A 23,809-nucleotide genomic window follows, 5' to 3' on the forward strand; every position below is an offset into this window, starting at 1 on the left:
TAATGTAATATTATATTATGCTTGTTCGCAATATAATATTTCATATCTGGATAGATGGAAAGAATAAGAAGAGAAAATCGAAATCTTTGTACGATCTCTTGATATTATTCTTACAACTCTTTTTTCAATAAAACTTTAAAGAAAAAATATTTTAACAAAACACAATATATGACATAAAGAAAAATATTCAAAAAATTGTGCTATAATATTTTAAATACTTTAAAAGTTAATGAATGTAATTTTGAATACATATTACATATTACATATTTTGAATATATATACATATTACAAAAAATTTTTTTTCAATAAATTGTTTTTTCAAATAATTGTTTTGTTATTTGCACTTATTACACATATTTTTATATTTTTCGTATTAAGATTATGTAAAGATAATCATTATAAGTCGTTAGATTTAACTATCACATTATAATGATATATTGATATAATATATAATTCTAAAAAAATTAATTAATAAAAATCTCGAAAAATATAACTTAAAAAAATTTTTTTTATCTTTTTGACCAAACAATTCATCTCTTTACTATTTTTGTGTATTATTACAAATAATCATTTTGTGACAAAATTGAAACATATTATATAATATGTATCTTCATAACATTGTGTAATATTTTTATTGAAACATTATTTTAAGAAAAAAAAAATTTCAAACAAAAAAAAAATAATAAATTTAACTACTAAAATTAGTCTATTTAGTTTAATTACTATTTGTCTTTTTCAAAATCTCTAACATATATACCAAAAGTAACAATATTTTTTGTTGGTTCGTTTAAAGCAATAGTTACATTTGTTTGTTTCTCATATGTATGTTCAATATATGACCATTGTTCGAAGGGAAGGAGCGAGGAATTGAGTACACTAGGCATTACCAAAATTTTTGGATAATCATTAAATCGTGCCGTAATGCTTAAAGCAGAAAAAGTAGTATTGGATTGACCAATAAAACCACAAGAGTCAATTGAATCATCGGAACATTGAATCAAAGCACACAGACGAACACCAGCTTCTACTTCCTTACCATATAATCGAACATTATCAAAAACTACTGCACGATAATGGATCGACGATAAATTAATAGTATCAATATGAGCTTCAAAATCGCAACAAAAATTATGATAACAAATACTTTGAATTATCGACTTATTGATTAGAATAGATTCAAACGATGTAACATTATCATGTAATAATTTTATCGAATTAAAAATATTTCCTTTCTTTGATTTGTAAAAGTCGAATGTTTCATAGCGTATAATATATTTTTTCACTCTTTTCTTTTTTTCTTTTCTTAATTTTTGTACTATTTGTCTCTCTTCAATTTCTCTGGATTTAGTTGATTTTGGAACTTGAGATATTAAAAGACGATATTTAGGGTTATTAAACATAGTAGCATTGATTAATCCATTACGACCTAAAAAAATATCAAAAAATTATTTGCACCGAAAATAATGATAATAATGATGATGACAAATTGTTTCTTGAAAAAGTAACATTATTACCTAAATAAATACCACTTCCCAGACTTCCTATATTCGGTTGATGATATCCAGCCGCGAGTAAATTTACGTTCTCAGCAAAAGACCATCCGAATTGAGTTTGTACGGCTGAAAAAAAATATTACAAATGAAAAATTTGTAATATATTAGTCATTTTTAAAATATATATATTTTATATAATATATTTATTATATTTATTTATAATATATTTAATATATTTTATATAATATACAGAGTGAAAAAATAAAAATACCAGTTAAAAATGGTACTTCCGAAAACCAGGCAGTGGTAAATATAATATTTGAAACTCCTAATGTTCTTGTTAAATTTAAAGCCGGTACCGAAAATAATATATCAAAACATATAAAGGTACCAAATTTCACTCCAAAATCAGTATCAAAAGTTACAATTTCCGGTATCTTGGTTTTATCGAATTGTTTTTCCATATAAAGATTTACTTTGCGATATCTGTATATGAAGATAAAGAATAAAGAAATTGTTATAAAATTGATTTTGAAATATAATTACCTAGCAATTATCTTTCCCATTCGATCAAACACAACATTAGTGTTATGATAATGCCATGTAAGATTCGAAAGACATTCATCATTGTTAAGTCGTTTTTCAGCGATGTTTATTACTACATAAATACGATTTTGTTTTGCAGCACATGATAATCTTTTTAATGTCTATGAATATAAACATTAAATAAAGAAAAATAAAAATTGAAATAAAAATTATTTGTTAAATGTGAATATATAAAGTATTTACTTCGCTGACATCGATATTTGTATCTGTACAAGGAACATAATTATCATGAATGGAAGGAACTAATGTTGTCCAGGAATCCATATGTGATCTATTAGGCATATGAAGTGACGTCAGTCCATCTTCCGGAAAAACGATAATATCAGCATTCTGTAAAATTTTTGATCAAAATGTTACGAAAGCAAATTGTATTGTACCCTGCATCTTAATAAGTATTTATTTAAAACTATAATATAGGATTCGGGAAGATCAGTTGTGCAATGGTAAAAACTTGAGAATGTAATGATAATTCCGAATATGTATCAAAATCCTCTTTAAATCTTCTCAATGCAAAATTTAATTCTTTGTTATTGAAAACAATATGATATTTAAGAATAAAAATAATATATTAAATAATATAATAATATATAAAAATATATTAACAGATAAAATATTAACATAGACGCAGAATATTGAAAAAAAAATAATATAACACAAAAAATCATTAAAAAAGCAAATTGTTCGAAAGTAATAAGTAATTGTTCGAAATAATAGATAAATTAATAATCAGTTGAACTTACCTGTTTACTTGCTTTTTCAATATATTTGATATATGCATCTGTATTTTTTGACAGTGTTAATGGACCATTATCTTTGACATAAGTTGGTGTAAATTCTACCACAGCTGCAGTATAGTAATCCGTTGAATTTTGTATAGTAACCTTTTTCATATATATAGAATATTAATGTATTTATATTTTGGAGAATCCTGATTTTAAAGGTTATAAAACAAATACAAAAATTGATATAGAAAAATCTTGAAATTTATTTATTAAGTTATAATTAATCATAACTTAATAAATAATTAATTATAATTTTATTAATTAAAGTTTTTTCAAAATTAAAATAAGATGGAAATAAATTAAAATAATTCTATTTCTATTATACTATTGTTTTGCTTCTATTGTTATTCCGTCTCGTTTTATCTAATGCAAATTGTTTATAACTTAATAAATAAGCCTAAACCATTTTATCATTTATAATTAATTTATTATTTATTTATCATATACTAATTTTTGTGTTTATTTTAGTCTCTAAAATCAACTTTTTAGAAATATGTTATGAATATATTAACATTTTTATACGAATAATTTATTTATTATATGAATTAATACATATATATATATTATATATATATAATATATATAATATATATATATATATATTATATATATTATATAATATATTATAATATATTATATATATATATATATATATAATATATAATATTATTATAATATATTATATTATTATAATATATTATATTATTATATATAATATATAATATATTATAACATTTCGAATTATTTTTCGAATAATATATATAATATAATAAATATACGTACATTTTTATATAGTTATATAATTAGATTGTGAATATTTATATATTTATAAAATTTAAAAATTAACAAGATGTATATGATATGCAAAGAAACTCAAAATTTTCAAATATGAATTATGATATTTGATAAAAAAATTTTTAATTTAATCTTTAATTAATTAAATTTTTCTTCTGTCACGTTCATAAAATTTTATTTTGTGTAATCACACACTTTTACTTATCATATAAAAATTTATATTTTACCTGATATGAAGATTGCACGAGAATCAATAATAATCCGAATTCGTTCAATTTTCCACGCATGTTGTTTGATCTTTTCATTGTTTTTAATAAATCTAAAAAGGAAAATTTAAAATAAAATTATAATAGAATATTAAAGCATAAAAAAAAATATATATATTATAATATTATATATTTATGTAAATTATAATATTTATGTAAGTCAATTTTCATTTTTTATTTTAATATATAAAATTAAGAGTTTTAGCAGTTTTTTAGAACTTTAAATTTTTAAATTGTTTTTAATTTTCCATTCGTAAATATTTTTTATTACTATACTAATATATAATATACTTATTTCTTTTGTATAGTCTATTGTCTATTTGTATATAACATGATCTATAAATATATTATATTATGGATATTTGTGAAACATCTTTGAGTTTTAAAATCAAAATAAACATAAAAGTTGAAAAAATGTACAGAAATATCAGTTTATTAAGTTCAAATATTAGTAAAAATGTTTATGTAAAATAAAATTTTTATGAATAAAAAATGGAGTTTAAATGGAAATTTATCTTATTCTTAAAATATCATAATGCATATTATATTTTGAATATTTTCTACTTTTTTTATTCTATAGATTTAATTAACTTATATTTTTTATTCTATATATTTAAATTTTACATAAATGCATAAAATCTGCAGTATAATTATAGCAACATATTTTTAATTTGTATTTAATGAAAAGAGAAGACAAAGTGACAGAATGATGCAATAAAAATAGAACGATCTCACTCTACTTTTTCATATAATTACATTTCATAATATAAAGTTATAATAGATAAATTTTAATTGACATTTTTGTATATTTGTATTTAATTGTATATCAATTTTTGTGTTTTTGATTTCTAGATTTTCTTAATTTTTGAAACATATTCCACAAATATATTACATATTATATATATATAATGTATTTTTAATGAAATAAAATAGCAAAATTAATATTATTATGAGATTAAATACATTTATGATGTCAATGATTTAAAAATAAAACAAATTATAATATTATAATAAGATTTTACCATGTATTAAAAAGATATTCCACAATGAATGACACAAGTCTTATGTACTGATATTCTTTACTTATCTTGCATTTATATTCGCACCGCAAGGAGATTTACTGAAATTACTATCTATTATTTACTTTTGCGGTTGTATGATATGGAGCAATACTCGAATAGTGGGAGAAATTTTCAAACGATTTCTATTCTTATGTTGAGTTCCTATTCCATTTTGTAATATTTATAATACTATATATGTACATATATGCTATATAAATTTTTTCAAAATTTTATTTACACATTATCTAGTAAACTAATTTTTTTTAATTTTCCAAAATAATTTAAATTATTTTTATCCAATTTTAAAAAAGTTATTTTATTTTAATAGATAAACTTATATTTTTATCTATTATTATATATATATATATATCAAAAAAAATATATATAGAAAAAAATTTTATAATGAAATAGTAACAATCTTCTTTTCAAATATTCAAAAATTAGATCGAATAATAATATGCAAAGGAAAAAATTATTTAAAATTAAAATATTGAATTCCACAATATTTTTATAGCATTAAAAAATAATCGAAATCGATGAGGATTCTCTTATTTCGAATAAATTATCGAGATTTGCAGATCGTCATATTTGTAAAAATAAGTATATAAATAGTCGCATTATATTGATACATGTACGTGTTTGTATAAATAGAATTCAATATATTATATCAAAATTTTTTAATTAATATCTCGGAAATATTAAATAATCGAAATATTTTTATTCTTTTTGAAAAACGATCAATATTGTATTGGTTCCATTGTATTATTATATGCAATATAATTATCATTTCATTTCATTATAAGATTTATGTATATAATTAGATTATATACATATAAGTTAGGATATATATTATTGATGGTTTTTAAAATAATGAAATTTTAATCAAAATTCAGTTTTTAATCTTTTATTTTATTAAAATAATTAAAATATATGAGATTAAAGTTAAAAATTCTGACAATAAAATGTTCAGATAGTTATATTTTCAAAATAAAAATAATTATCATGCAATTGTTATCAATGCATGAATCGATCGCGCCATTCTGTCATGTATTTTAATGCATGTATTTGCGAGAGTGAATAATATGATTATTTTACATAAGAGTCTAATATATATAAATATATAATATATATATATATATATATAATATAGATAAATATATAAATAAAGAATAATTATAAGTAAAGGATAAAATATAATAAAGATAAATATTTTTTGATTATTTTTTTATCCATTTTGATTATTTAACGTTAATTTTTTTTAATTTATGATCAAATCATAATATTAAATGATATTCAAAAACGTTGTAATAAGTAAAATATTTCTATAAATAATATGCGAAAATTTATTCACTTATTATCGTGATTTGGAACATGTATGATGTTTGATAATTTATATCTATAGCAAATATATTATATCTATAGCAAATATATAAATTATTCTGTATTTTTTTAAACAATTTAAAAATTTTAAACTTTGTCTTTTCATTTCATTTTATTTTCTTATACTTTTTATTTTATTTTATTTTTTATTAATTATTTTTGCAATTATTAAATTATTATTAGTAAAATATAAGACAAGATTATTATATTATTATATATAAGATAATGTTTATATTTATTATATTGATTTGCTTTTTTAAAATAATATATTTTAGTTGTTAAAAAATAAATATTATTAATAAAATAAATAAAATTTATATTTTATTTCTCTAAAAAATGAAATATTTTATTAAAAAACTTTTTATTTCTTAGTAATAACTTATTCCAATACAGTAATAATTAGATGAATTAGCTATTTCGCTTCTATCAATCACAAATAAATGATTTACTATGAAAAATTTATTGTAATATTAAATATATAATATAAAATCTTAAAATATAATAAATTTAACAATTAAATTATTTAAAATTTAAATTAGTGAAAAGGACAGTTTCTTTTCATTTTTTATGTTTTCTCAAATTCAGAAGTTATTTGCTCAATCTTTCCTAAAAATGTTAACTATGATAATCATTTGATAAATTTGTATGTGTTTTATAATGTTATATCTTAATAAAACAATTCAAAATTAATAGAATTATATCAATATTAATAATATATATTTTTCGTATTGCAATTTTTTATTCCGCGATTTTATATTTGAAAATGATATAATGATAATTTTATATTTTAATAAGTTATATTTGACATTTAAATCTTTAAAATACATTATATGTGTATGAAAACATATATATATAAATGTATTAAACCTATGAAATACACAATACAAAAGAAAAAAATTTTCACTGTTAGCAATAAAATGAAGAATATCTTATATTTTATTTTATGTTTCTAATATTTCTAATAAATTGCACGGATTTTATAAAATATTTTATTTAGTATTTTAATTTAGTATTTTTTTTTAAACATTAATAGATGAATCTTATCAATTTAGTTTCCTTTTTATCAATTTTAATATTTTTGAAATATGTTGCATCATTTTAAATAACCTTTGCCTGTAATCGGCAATTGGTTTTAGTTTTCGACTGATTTGCAAAAAATTTTTGGTACTATACATTGAATTCTGTTTATATATACATATATTTTTATAGCAACAAATGCAGAGTATGCTGTTTTTCAACAGATTACATGCACACTATTATATTATATATATAATAGCTGAATTAATATCATTACACTTAATATTTGTTTATATTCATTCCTTTGTTCATAATGAGTTTCTGCAAATCTGAAAGAATGTGAAAATAAAATATAATAATCAAAAATTACAATGATTGAAAAAACAATGACAATGATATTAATCTTATAAGAAGAGATATAAAGAGATCTTATATACAAGATTTAAATCTCTGAAACTTTATTTATTAACATTTACGAATATATAGCATTATAAAATATTTAAGAGTTTTTAAGATTTATAATTAAAAATATAATTGTAAAATATAATTTTAAATAGTATATATCTTTGTAGCAATAACATATTGAAGTTGTACATCGTTAGTTAAGATTTAATTTCTTTTCAATAAATAATTTTTTTCAATGATTATTTTTTTTTATTATATTTTGTCTTAAATATAATAATATAAACATATATTATTTTAAATAAATTTTAAATATATTGTTTCGATTTCTTAAAAGACTTTAATTTTATTTATTATATAAAAAAGCTAAAAAATAATATATATTATTATAAAGAAAAAATATTAAATCTTTACGTACAATAATATTTATCAAGCTGGGACCTTAGATCTTTACAATTTTGCCAAACTTTACTTATTTTATCTCATTTTATTGTTTCTATAAACTATTAAGATATTAGATTTGTTTTAATTATATTTTATATCAAATTAAAAAATAATGAATTTATTATTTTTCAAAATTTTTTTCCACTTACATAATTTATAATCAAACTTCTAAATTCAATGAAGATTTTCAATTTGTTAATCAATTAATTTATATATTTAGTATGAAATAAAATTGAAGTTTTTTTTTAATAAATCAAAATAATGTATTATAATTTATTCAAAATTAAATATGTGTTTGTATATATAACAATATTTTTATATATATAATATTATTATATATAATTATATATAATATTAATTTTATTTATATAAATATATAAATAAAAATAATTTAATTGAAAAAAATTATTCATCGAAAAAAAATTGAACTTTGATCAACAACGTATAATTTTAATATCGCTATAAATATATATATTAAAATTAAAATTAAAATAAATATAAATATAAATATAAACAATATATTAAAATAAATATAATATACAATTAAAATTATAATAATATTAAAATATATAATTAAAATTTTTGTTTAATTGTATAATTAAAATTTTGCGAAAAAAATTGTACAAAAAAAATTATAAAAATTTTAAAAACTATTGAATCTGTTCCTATAATGTCATATATTCGTAAACAAATCTATTAATTTATGAAATTTTAACTCCAACTGGAGACCCAATCATTTCGTTGTATTTTTTTTATAATTATAATTTATAATTTGTCAGTTATATATCATAAAGAAAATCTTAAAAAAGTTCATATAAAAATAAATTTTAAAAATCAAGAAATTTATTTATAATTTTGCAAATTTACAGTTACTAAACTAAGATCGATAATAAATCCAATTATATAAAGAAAAATAATTTATATAAAAAAAAATGTTTTTTATATTTTATATTTTTATATTTAAAATAATGTTTTTTACATCTTTCAAACTTATTAAGATTAAAGAAAGTTAATTGACCTTACATTACATTAAATCTACGTAGAATAAAATTTTATTACGGATAATATAGGTAATCAGAATGATATATCTTTTCCATTATAAAAGGTATATAAGGATGTAATTTTCTATATTATACAACAAAACGAAAAATGTTTTATTTTAGCTTTCCTTTTTCACTGATTATTTTTTTCTATGTTCGACAAAATATATGTTGTCAAAATATAAGAGAAATTCGAAATTTTAACAGCCATATCAAGATAAAATTCTAATTTTTTATTCCATAATATTTGATTTTGATTTTAATTTTTTGAAAAAATATTAATAAATTTTATTGTATGTAGATACATATATGAAAATAGTTTCGAAAAAAACTAAATTAACGTGAATTATTCGCGAGATTTAACAATGAGAAAGAATTAGAAAAAAAAAAAAGAATAATGGAATTAAGTTAAAAAATGTAACTAAGAGAAAAGTTTAAAAAAGATATGAATTATATTAGGGATATTATGGATAAGATATATCTTAGAATGTTGAATTTTCGTGTGCCATAATCGAAAAAGTGGGGGTGATTTAAAGCAAAAGCGCGAGCTCGTATATGGGTGGAAAACTGATGATGTTGCAGCGGGATTAGCAGTCGCGAAGCAGCAGTGCGTCGCGACGCTCTCTGCCACGCAGTTGTTGTTTCTTTTGTATCTTATTTTTGTTTTTCAAATTAATAATCAATACCGAAGATTTATTTTCTTTTTTTTCGATTATTTCTTCACTATTTTAATTTGTTTCTTTTTCTTTTATACTGTTTCTTTTTCAACTCTTCTATTTTCTTTTTTTCTTTCTCTAAACCAATTCTCTTCTCTCTTTTCTTCTTTTTTAATTTTTTTATTTTTTTGAATGTTTCTTTTTTATAGTATTTTCAACAATTTTTTCATTTTTTATTTCTTTTGTGAATCCTGTTTTTGGATGAAATATAAAATATTTTTTTTACTTCTTTCTTATTTCTTTCTTATTATTTTCTTTTATTTCTTTCTTATTTATTTCGATTTTTTTTTAAATTTATTTTTTGACTTATTAAAAATTTCGGTTCATAATTATTTTTTTTGTTAATTTTTGCATTTTTGTAATTAGTGATTTTTATAAGAATTTTACTTAATGATGTATATATAAGAATTTTATTGAACATCGATTAAAAGAAAGAATACTAATGATGAATATCATTATTGAAACTTTAATAGATGTTTATAATAAATATAAACGTGTTAAAATAAATTATTCTTATTATGTTGAAAAAAGTGTTCCTTAAGCTTATTGTGCGTTTAGGATTAGAAGAGATAAAAAACAGTTTTTTTTCTTTTGGTGAGTATTTTTCAAGACTATCGTTTCTTTTTCTCTCTCTCTCTCTCTTTCTCTCTCTCTCCCCCCCTCTCGTTAATTAATTTATTTAATCTATTTTATCATTTTTTCATATCGTAATTACTACATTTCATAATAATTAATTGTATGCTAGATCATTAAAAATTATAAATGTTTAGAATTTTAAGTAAAAAACTTTAAAGTATATAAATGTATATAAAAAAATAAATGTAAAAAAAAAAAAATGTATAAAAAAAAAATTTAAAAAAGCAATGAAAAAAAATCTGTATCAGAAGCTATTTATATGTTAGAATATATTCTTCGATATATATATTTGTTTTATTTGAATATGGTCGAATATTTCAAAAAAGATTAAAGATACGATTTATACATATAATATATATGATTAAAGATAAGAATATTTTAGAAAGAATAAAGATAAGATAAAAAAAATTTCAATTTTTTAATATGATTATGAAGATCATAATATGCTATAAATATATTTTTTATCAATAAAAAATAAGACATTGACTTCTATTTCATGTTTAAAAAAATAAAATAAGAAAGTGTAATAATATGTAATAAATATAAATTGAGAAAAAGTTATACACATATTTTTTACTTTATAACAATAAATTATTAATATGAAACTAAAATTTTATTATTATATATATATTTATATATATTTCATTATATATATATTTATATTTGTATAATATACCTAAATTTTATATATATATAAAATATTTCTATTTAAAACGATTTATTCGAATATTTGTCAAGCTATTGATAAAATTATATGATATAAAGTATTTTAAATAAAAGTTAAATAATTTCAAGAATTATAAAAATCTTATATTAGTCTTTTAAAGGTAGAGATAATCTAAAGAACAATTTCTCAAATAGAATATAATTATGAAATATACATATATAATTTTTATTGCAATAATGGATGCAGCATTATTTTCTATAAAAAAAGAATTATTCAAAATAATAAATATTATTTATTCAAATTATTCAATATTATTCAAAATAATTATTTAAAATTATTCAAATATATAGTTATTCAAAATAAAAGGATTCTCACTGATTTCTATGATTTTTGGATATGTTATAGAAATTAATATTTTCAACTTTTTCTTTTGCATGTTAATTTTAATTTTCGAGATATTTCGAAAAAAAAAAGGAGATTATTATTACGTAGAATTTTTCTTATATATTCTATATATGCAACTATACATATAAGCATCATTTCTTTTTAATATAAACACATGGAGGAAGTAACAAGCTAGATAGCAACAAGAAAGATAACTAATAAAAAATTTATTTCCCCGAATTATAATAAATTTAAAATATTTAGTAGATTTTTAAAATGTTGAATAATAGTAATCTTTAGATGAATAATGATAATATACAAAAAGACATTCTTTAATATTGATTTCTACAGTACATTGTTAAAATCGATGAGGATTTTTATTACCATAAATTTTGTTTATAAAAAAAAATATGAAACATGATTGAAATCAATGTTGCAATATTATCCACAAATTAACATATCGTAACATAACGAAATGAAATCTTCAATTCAATAATTTAAATTGAGTTTATTTTTTTGTTTCATATTATATATATATTAATTATTTATTCAATAATTTTATTATAATTTTATTTTAATTGTAATATATACGAGTATATAATCTTATTTGTGCGTATTTTAAATTGTATTATTAAATCTATGATTGGCAATATACAAAAATATACTATATACACACAAGCTTTTATGAACGAAAATGAATAATAATATTTATAAAATAATAACAAAAAATTTTGTGAATAAATCTATTAAACAATAATCACGAATGATATCTAAATTGTTGCAATATCTTACTTATATCTAGCATCAGTCAACGTTACTATACAAATATATGTTATAGATATACATAATTATATTTATCTCATTATATCGTTTCATATAAAACGATAATGAATTATAAAATTTGGATTATTTTTATAAAAAAAATTTTTTAAAAAATTTCAAGTTTATTGTTTAAATATTTTTGATCGAACATTTTTAACATTACGTGAATAAAATTATAGTATTTATAAGTAATTATAGTATATATAGTAATTATAGTATTTATAATACTATATGGATAAGATATCATATATCAATAAAGATCGATTATATATCGTCAAAATAAAAATAGAAATAGCAATGTCTCGATATATATAATTTATTAATTTTTCGAACATTTATGATATTTCTGTAGTAATTATAATATTTATATTTCAATATTAAAATATTACTATATTTATAATTTTAATATTGATAAAAAAAGTTAGAATTTACTTCAATATAAAAGAAAGTTTATATAAAATCAAAATAGTAGGAAATGAATATTATGACAAATGTTTCAATTAATTTTGATTATTAACTTGATTTTATAATAATAATATAATAAATATTAATATATATTAATATATAATATATATTATATAATATAATATATATTATATATTAATATATATAATATATTAATACCATATAAATAATATAATAATACATATATTAATATGATAATACTATACAACTATTAATAATATCATATTTAAAATAGGTTTAAAATGTTTCAAAGATTTAATCCGAATTTGGGCATTCCATGAATTCTTCGAATTTATGAAATATAAAAATAAAATATAAAACAATCCTTAGGTGATTGAAATTATAATGATTAAAATTACAATAAATATCAATATCATTCTTGGTATTTATTGTTGTCATAGACATACATTTATAGAATTTAATATTATAATAAAAATTTTTTATAATATTTTGAAAATAATAAAAATCTGAAACTAAAATTCAAGATTCTTTCTCTCCTTTTCCCTCATTTCTTCAAAATTTTAGCTCAATTGGCCATGGAATTCACTACATCCAAAAATTATTTTAATATATTACGATTTACAAAAAAACTTATGTAATGATAAATTGACATGCGTTCAAGTTTTTCGAATAAAAGAAGAAAAAGTTTTGCTCGACTTAATTTTAAGATTTTTGAAATTTTTAAAGAATCAATTATAAAAAAATCAAATATAAATTAAATATTAAAGCTATCTAATTTTTTATATTTTTTACGCGTTTTATATTTTCACACTTTTTATATTTTCGGAGTATTGCTTATTGTTTCATATAAGAAACTAGAATAAATTTATTTCGCGAGAAATAAAATCAAATGAAAATTTTATGTATATATATATTTTATATATATTATTTACAAAAATATTCAAACATTAATTTTATTTAAATATTTAGATTACTTTACTTTAACAATTTATATTTATGTTAATTATAAAAGAAATTTTAATTATAAATTTTTTTAATTTAAATTTGTTTCTTTCAAAAGAGAATTTTTTGTACTTTACAAATATAAGTAATTTATTTATAAATATAATTAATTTGATATAATAAAATCATATAAAAATTAACAAAAATCACAATTATTTTTCGCATCATAAAAATATTTCGATATTTTAAAAATTTATAATTTTTTATAAAAATTAAATAAGTTTTGATATGTTCTTGCTTCTATAATAGTTTTTAAGCAACATAAGATATTAAAAATTATTTTAACAATTTATTCTATATTTTATTTCTATTTTAGATCAATTTATCATTTTTGTTTAATATTTATTGTTTTTTATTCTTTCCAATTGTTTGCATGAAAATGTTTATGTAATTGTACAAAATAATTTAGTTTAGTAAACTCGTTAATTTAGTTTAATAAATTTGCAATATATCTAATTATATTTATAAATTAAAAATGGATTTCTTTGATTTTGTAAATGTAATATTTAGATAATAAATCAAAAAAATTTTTTTTTATTTTTAATAATAATATTATTAATATAACATTAAATATAATATTAAAATTTAATGTTAATTAATAATATAAAATTTAAATAAATATATATTTTAATAATATAATAAATCAATATATTTTATTTTTGTTATCTATATCCATTATAAAATAACATAATATATTCTTGAACGCATATTACAATATTGTATGTAAATAATTTTTTTTCTTCATTTGTAAATATTTATAATGTTATGAAATTTGGATAACAAACTATATTTTTGATATTTTTATATTTAATTATATATCTAGATAATATGTTATTTTATTGATTTTAATTACTTTATTTTAAATTAATTGTTTTTATTCATTTATTTTCATTAATAATTTTCAATATATCAGCATTTTTAATATATCATGAGGCGAATTTATTTGATAAGTTTTAGATTTCTATTTTTAAACGATATCTATTAAAATAGATAAATTTCTATTGTAATTTTATTTCCATTATAATTTACTTATTGAAGAATATCTAATTACATATCGCAATTATAGATTACATAAGGTAAATTATTTTAGAGGCATATAATATATCTATCAAATTTCTCTTGATTATTTCAAACATAAAATTTTAAAATGATAATTCTAATAATATTTAATCTTAAATGAAAAACAATAAGAATATATATATATATATATATATATATATATATATATATATATATATATATATATATATATCTCGAGTATATTTTCACATAAAATTAATTTCTAAAAATCAATACACAATGATAAAAAATCTTATATAAATAAAATAAAAATTTATATTTTGCAGCGAAAACATTCTTTACTAATATGATTTTTAAGTTAATAAATTTACTTAAAGCATACAATTTAATGTAATTTACACAAAACATTCTATAAGCAAATATTCTTTTTTATTTTTAATAGAGAAAAGAGAAATATATCAATCCTTTCCAATCTTTTCTTTTTATGAACTGAAAGAATATGCATTTTTTACTTATAAATATAATCAAACATATTAATTAGCAAATTTAAATTATCAAACTAAATAAATAATAATATTAATATAATTGCATAACCATTTTCATATAAATAATTCGATTTTAAAATGGATAAAAAATAGCAATATACATTAAAAATAATAAATTCATCTAAAATAGGAATAAAATAAAATATAGAATAAATTATTAGTAATAAATAATTTCTTAAAAATTTTAGGTTACTTAAAACTTATTATAGAACTAAGAATATATAAAAGTTAATATTTGATTTTTATAAATTTCTAAAAATTATTATTTTAGTTGTTTTATTATAAATTTTTGAAATATCTAAATATTTTTTTAATACAAAAAAATTATGATTTCATTTAATTTTTAAATTATTTTAATTATATCAAATTAGTTAAATAAATTGTTTGTAAAATACAATATATGCATTTTTGAAAGCAAGAAATTTAAACTTATTTTATAAATAATATAAATATAGATTATTAAAGTAAAGCACATATTAATATATAATGAATATTTTTATGAATAATTGTATGTAATGAATGTATGAAATTATTGAAAACTCATTAATCGAATACTATTGAATATTGAGGAATAATAGAAGAAAAATCAATTAATGCATAATTACAGTAATTATTAAATGGAATCGATTGAAACTTGTTTTAGTTATTTTAAACAAAAAATATATATTTTGTTTCTTAATGTTTATTGCTGTTAACTATATTCTCTTTTTTTGAAATTTTTTTAATTTTGTATAATCATCAATGAAAACAATATTTGTTTTTCTAACGATATTTTTTAATCATTAAATAATTATTATTTTTATTTATATAAAATAAATTAATAAATAAATAAATTATTTAAAAGATAGTTTATCTCATCTCTTCTCCATTTTTTATATCTCTCTTTTTTATTCAATAAACTAGATGTTGTTATTATTAATATAATAATTATTATTAATTAAATTTAATGAGTTTGTTCGCATTATGTTAAATATTGATGATCATTATTATGGAATTTATATCTAAAGAGGATAATTGTAATTAAAAATTAATATTAATGATGATTATTTTGAATTCTGATATAAAATAAAATTGTAGAGGACTTCAAAAATATATCCGTTATTTTTAACACCCGTTGGAGATTTTTGAGCAATATTTGCTTTATCAAAAATTTTTATTATGTTATTTTTGTTAATGAATTATTAAAAAACATTAGTCAATCATGAAATTAATGTATATATAATATTAATTATATCACAATGAATTACGACACAAACAATGAATAAATAAATATAAATATATTATATTCAATACTTTCTTTGAGATAGATTTGTTCGTGTTTAGTCGCAGCATATAACTATTATCACAGTTTGTCTAGATTGCGGTTCGTAATTAACTTCCAATTCACAGAAATTCAATATTTTTAGGACATATATATATATATATATATAACTATATAATTTTTTTTAAAAATTTTAAGATTTCTAATTTATTATTTTATAATAGAAATAAATGAATATTAAAAAAATATAAAAAAAGTGAGATTAGAAAAGAAACAAATACATAAAAAAAAAGAAAAGAATAAAGAAAGTTATTAATATTGATTAGTTAATTATAATTATAATTATAGTTAATTATAATCGCAAAAATAATATAATATTGTTGCAACAATAATTGGTTAATCGTTAAAAAATTAAATTACTTGAACTCGAAATCAAATGAAATAAATATATTATCTCTTATAATAATATAATAAAATATTCGTTTGATAGTGTTATCTTGTCTTGTTTTATGAATCAAAATAATAAAAAAATTGATCGCCATGTTATTTATTTCTGGTTTGTCCTCGATAAATAATATGAAAAACTCCCTTTTAATATAAAAAACGGAAAATCTATATAAAAGCGAAGAGAATATACATATATTTTTAAGATCAATAAAGTGTACATTACATAGTCTTTTCTAGAATCATTATTATAATTTATTAATAATATATAGTGTTAATATAGTGAAATACTTTTAAAAGATTAATTTTAGGAATCATATAAAAATTGATATATAAAAATAGCTTAATTATATTTATTAAGTATTTATTAAGCAATTGAAAGCAAGTTAGATGACCTAAAATAAAAACAGATTGCAATAATGGTATGCATAATGAAAACAAAATCTTCATCATCAGAGATTTCATTTTCTTTTTATTTTGTTAATACAAACTTTGATAATTATGCATTATAGAGAGAACATTTATTTTGATTTTAATATGTTATTAAAAATATCATTTTGATAATTTTGCTTTATACCTTAATTTTATAGTTTTTTAGATATTTGTAAAAAAATTGTTACTATTATATTAAATTTTGCTTATACGAATATATTTGTAATAATATGTTTGTCAATGTGCTTATCAATTGCTTGTATATGTATATACATATCATGATAACTGATATCTAAAATATATAATAAATGAATATTACTATTCTATTAATAGCAAAATATTATCACATATTAATTTATAATAAATTTTATAAATTTATAAATTCTTTGGATCCGCGAAATGAGAAAATAAAATATAAGACAATAAGCGACTGAAATTAAAATAATAACAATAGCATTGTATTTAGTATTTATTGGATATATTTATGAATGCAATATAAATAGTAAATAATTTGTGCAATAATTTTTGGCAAATATTTTGAAAATTAATCTTTATCTTTATATGTTAAGATAATGTACTTAAATATATGCTAATATTTATATGCAAACATATTTATGTATATCAATATTCAGTTATCTTTTTTTCTCATTTTTTTTCCTCGAGTTAAAGGATGTTGCTAATCACAATTAGATATAATAAATAATTATTATAAATACTAAGATAATTATATAAAAATAATACACAAAATGTTATTCATTATGATCAATGATTCGCAAACGAAAATCAGCAAATGTGTAAATAAAAATATTTAGGTAAATTGGTGAGTGATATTATGTTTTGATATTATATTACATTTTATATTATGTTTTATGACTTACTTAGTCCATGTAAAGCTAGTAAATTAAAAAAAAAATTATTTGAAATAATATTCTTGACAAAATATATATGAAGATCAAATGATTCCTATATTCTATATTAAATCAAACTATTCCTATATTTTTTATAATACATAATTTAACTAAAATTTAATTATTAACATAATAAATAAATCAAGAATAAAATTAAATGATGAAAATAAATTGATCAAAGTTTAATCAAAATCAAATTAATATTATATGATTAAGTTTTATTTTTTATAATATTTATATAGATATTTTAATTAACAATTAAAATTAATAACATGTAAGAATAAATTAATTTGTTAAATAAAGTTAATTATAGGATGGATTTTTCAAATTTGCAATTTTGTTATCATTCTGATAGAAGATTCTAATATTGATTGATAGAATCAAATTTGAATCACAATAATTGATAATAATAGATATTTGAAGAGAATAAAGAAATTATTACATATATAATTAAATTTATATATAATTTATTAAAATCTTTTGAAAAAAAAACTAAATCATTAGATTTACTTAATGAAATTAGAAATATTAATAATTAAATCAATGTAATAAATATAAATTTGAAGAAGCTTTAAAAAAAGGACAAGGATAAAAAATTTTTCATCATATATTTCATCATAATTTTTAATTATATATGGAATGATTAAAAAAAGGATTAAATTTTTAATAATTAATTGTAATTAATTTTTTTAGTAATTTAAGATACACATCTGAAAATTTTAATAAAGATTTCAAAACATAATAAAAATTATATAATAAAAAAATATATTATAAAAATATATTATATTTTTATAATATAGCAAATTAATCATTAATTTTAAATTATTTATAATATCCATTTATGATTAATTATTAATTAAATGATATATTTTATATACTATAAAAATATATAAAGAATAAAACTTAATTATATATCAATTAAATATTTGATTAAATTTTATTAACTATTTTTACCATTTATTCACTTAATTTTGTAATTATATTAAGTTTTTCATGTATATATATATTATATTTTATATATATATATATATAATTTTAATTTATATTGTATATATATATATATATATATATATTATATATATATTATATATATAACTTATAATTCGTTATATAACATTTGATAAACATTATGGTAATAACGAAATTAATTTTTAAATATGTATTATATTTAAAAAGGGAAGAAGAAAAGAAATTAAAAAAATATAATATTAAAATGTAAATTAATTTTAATGTTTATCTATTTGAAATTTCATTTTCTAAACTTTTTTTTCCAAAGGAATTTGACATGAAGCGAAAAGATATAATTTTAACAACAATTTTTGGAACGATTAGAACTTTCGTAGTATTGTTAATTTTTGGTATAGCTGCATGATTTTATCTTCGAACAAAGAAAACTAAGCAACGGAATAACGATAAAACAAAACGGACATGGAGATAATTTCATGGATAATCAATATAGAAAATTAATAAAGAGAAATGTTCTTCTAAAGTTTAAAACATTTTTAATCAATATAAAGTCTTTTGTATAAAAAAAAAAAATTAATTTCATATCATATTTTATTTATCCAATTATATATTAATTATATTTTTTTAAAGAAAATAAGAAAATTATAATAACACAAACAAGAAAAGCTATCATTTTATAAAACTTTATATTATATTTTGAAGTATTTTGAAATATAAATCAAACAAGAGATTTTATTCTCTATAATTTACAGAATTATGAGTATAAAAATTGTATGAATATAATTTCCAAAAATCAATAGAAATAAAAGATCATCTTTGGTTATATTCCATTCTAAATGTAAAATAAATTGTAATATAAATTATATGTTAAGTATATAATTATTATATATTTATTACATATTACATATTATATATTACATATTATATATTATATATTATATATATATATAATTAAGTACATATATATATAATTAAGTACATATAATATTTATATGTATACGTATGTAATGAGATTGTTAAAAGAGAACGACAAAAATTAATATCTATTTCGAAAATATAAATTTAAAATATTTGGAAAAGATAACATTATTCAATTGTATGTATCAAGTCTGTTAAATATTTTAATACATTTACTGTTCTATGAATTATCACATATAATGCATGATACATATGATATATTGTTGACTTATTAACAGATAAATATATTCTATGTATTGAAATCTAATCAATATTAAGTCCTATATCAAATATTAATAATTATATATCTAAATATCTTTCTGCATAAAATTTATTTAATATTGATCAAATCACTGTATCAAAAATGATAATTAAGACATACTATGAATTAATAGTACTATATCTTGATAATTTCACCTATTTATTGTTAGATAGTGCTTCAATATGCGTGAATTATAATAATAAATTTTAAAAATTTGTGAATATCTACAAAAAACAAGTTGCTTAAATTAAAAAGGTTTTGCAAACAAATATTATATATACAAATATTAAATAATACAAACAAATATTATAACAAATATTATACATATTTAAAAATAGCATAATGAAATTTTAATTACAAAAAAGTTAAAGCCAATTATCAGAAACATTAGATTAAAAAGTGAAAAATCAATAGTTTATCATATGTAATTTTCATTTATTGAATTTTAAATTTATAGGTATAATGAATATAATTCTATAAGATAAATTTTTATGATTGTACTCTTTTTATGTATATAATTACTCATTATTTATTATAGAAAACAGAAGATCAATATTAATTATTAAGACTAAATCTGAATAAAAATAAATATGTGCATATTATATTATGATAATATGATCAAATATTTAAAACTATAAACTTTATTTAATAAATTATATCTCTCAATCTTTTTTTAAAGAAGTAAATAAACTCTATAAACTTTACAAAGTAAATTCTATAAACTATAAAGAATATAAATTAAAGATTATTCTAACAATATGTAATAATATCATTTCTAATCAAACACAGTTTAAAAATATATTTTATTTATATTCAATACATATATATTCGATATAATAATATGCATATTTATTAAAATTATGAATATAGATTTTCGCACTCAAATTTATTACAAAATTTCTAAATATTAATGTTTTTAATAATATTTTTTAAAAAATTTTATTAAATAAACTATTTAAATTTAATATCGAAGAAAATATTTTTTAATTTAATCTTAAAATTAACATAATATAATAAAAAATAGAAAATAAATTTTACTCATTTAATTCAAAATAAGAAAAAAATTATAGGATTATTTATTTATTAAATTGTTTTTCTTTCTATTTCTATTCTATATAGTATAAATATTTAATTAAAATAATAGATAAATTAGATTGTGAATATACATTATTAAAAAATATTTACATATAGTTTTGATAATATAACTATATTTTTAACCTCATCAAAACTTAAATTTATATAATTATTATTTAATATATTATTAAATATATATATTTATTAATAACAAAAATATAACAACAATTCTAACCTCAACAAAATTTAAATATGTAAATACTTACTCGTTATAAAAAATATTAAATAAAAATATTTAATATTCAATTTTCAAACATAAATATTTATATAACAAATGTAACAAAAGATAAATATTACTTTTAATGATTTTATTAACTTCATAATTAAATCGAATAATTCTTGAATAATTAATGTATATTTTTTTTTCAGAATATGTAATACGAAGTTCTATCAGATGATAGAACTATGATAGGTCTATCATCAGATGATAGGTCTATTCTGTAACTCATTTATGATTAAATAATTGATTAGTTTTTATGATAATATAATCATCATAATATGTAAATTTATTTTTTAATTATTTATTTATTTATTTATAATTTATTTCGTTTTCGATTGTAAATATTTAAATTAGATTTGAAAAAATTTGAATACTTTGAAAAAAGCAATAAAATATAGTTATATATGTAGTATTGCGCATGCAATTTTTTTTAATTACATTCAGTCGAACATTACGTTTCATCGAATTGATTATGTAATTAACAAATTTATATTTTATATTCATACATTGTTTTAAAAATAAACATAGTATAAATTTAATAAATTATTTGAAATTTATTTTTTATTCTTTTCAATTATCAAAAATTGAAATGGAAATATTGAATATATATATATATATATATATATATATATATATATATATATATATATATATATATATTATTGCTAATGGAGATAGATAGATTCTTATCGAATATTGAAAGACTTATGATCGACTGACAAAAAAAATCACAAACAAAAAGGATTTGAAGAGGCAGTATGCTATAAATTCCGTAATTTCAGACAAGATGCCAATTGGAAATCTGCCAAGTCTAGTATTTCGTAACACTTAAATTGGTGAAATGCAACAGATATTCCACTTGTTACATTACAAATTGCATATACAACTTTTTTTTATTAAAATTCATATAGTGCATTGTAAAATTCTTATAGCAACTATGATTCTTTAATATTTTTATTTATTTGATAGAAGAAAAACTAAGATAAGCTGTTAAACAGATTTTCGCAAATGTTTTGTTATTTATAAATAATTATCATTATTTACTCTTCATGATATGAAATAAAAATAAAAATTTAATCTTATTTTTAATAAAAAAATATGATTGTTGATAATAATAATAATAGTAAAATATGACAAATCGTAATATGCTAGTTTGCTAAATGTGTTTGATTATATATATATATATATATATATATATATAAGTGTCGAATAAAAATCAAATCTAATTGTTTTTGTTTTGTACATTAATAATGAAGAGAAATTTAATCCAAATTTGATCCAAAATTGAATAATTATATTGGAAATCTTTTTTTGTTTTATTTTAATTTAATTTTAATTATCTTTTATTATCTTTTATTATTTATTTAATTTTTTTATCATTATTTATTATTTATTATATCTTTTTAATTATGACTTTAATTTATGAAGTTTTTATTTATGGCTTTAGTTTATATCTGTTTTCTTTTTAATCTTGAATTTAAAAAATATATTTAGTTTTAGATAAAATAAATTAAAAAGAAATAAAACTAAGAAAGTAGATATTTACTTTTAGATAAAAATAAATTAAAAAAAAATAAAGTTAAATTATAAGTAATAAAAATCAAACTTTATTTCCATAGCAAATAAAAATATAAAAGAATAATTATTAAGATCAGATATTCAATTAATATATAGATATTTTATTTGTAATAAAAATAAAAATCAATATAAATAAATATAAA

At 16.9% G+C, this 23,809-nt stretch overlaps 1 protein-coding gene across 2 annotated transcripts; it reads right to left on the bottom strand.

Moving 5' to 3' along the window:
- Positions 1-83: 83 nt before the first annotated feature.
- Positions 84-22,273, bottom strand: LOC413631 (vanin-like protein 1). Of its 2 annotated transcripts, none has more exons than XM_026444503.1 (8): positions 22,075-22,273; positions 3,904-3,995; positions 2,840-2,980; positions 2,283-2,429; positions 2,040-2,200; positions 1,765-1,979; positions 1,515-1,619; positions 84-1,426 (listed from the first exon to the last, which is right to left on the bottom strand). In XM_026444503.1, the coding sequence occupies exons 2-8, from the start codon at positions 3,979-3,981 to the stop codon at positions 723-725; spliced, it is 1,551 nt and encodes a 516-aa protein (XP_026300288.1). In that variant the 5' UTR covers positions 3,982-3,995; positions 22,075-22,273; the 3' UTR covers positions 84-722. The 2 variants fall into 2 exon arrangements, with proteins under 2 accessions (XP_026300288.1, XP_397073.5); XM_397073.7 differs by lacking the exon at positions 22,075-22,273 and adding an exon at positions 4,965-5,082.
- Between the last annotated feature and the right edge of the window lie 1,536 nt (positions 22,274-23,809).

The sequence above is a fragment of the Apis mellifera genome, linkage group LG1 (genome assembly GCF_003254395.2).
Source record: "Apis mellifera strain DH4 linkage group LG1, Amel_HAv3.1, whole genome shotgun sequence".
NCBI classification, from domain to species: domain Eukaryota; kingdom Metazoa; phylum Arthropoda; class Insecta; order Hymenoptera; family Apidae; genus Apis; species Apis mellifera.

Coding starts and splice junctions, on each gene's coding strand:
- LOC413631 (XM_026444503.1), bottom strand. CDS start 3,981: ATGAAAAGATCAAACAACATGCGTGGAAAATTGAACGAATTCGGATTA. Junction 2,430..2,839: donor TTGAAAAAGCAAGTAAACAG/GTAAGTTCAACT, acceptor AAAATTTTACAG/AATGCTGATATTATCGTTTT. Junction 2,201..2,282: donor CAAATATCGATGTCAGCGAA/GTAAATACTTTA, acceptor TTATATTCATAG/ACATTAAAAAGATTATCATG.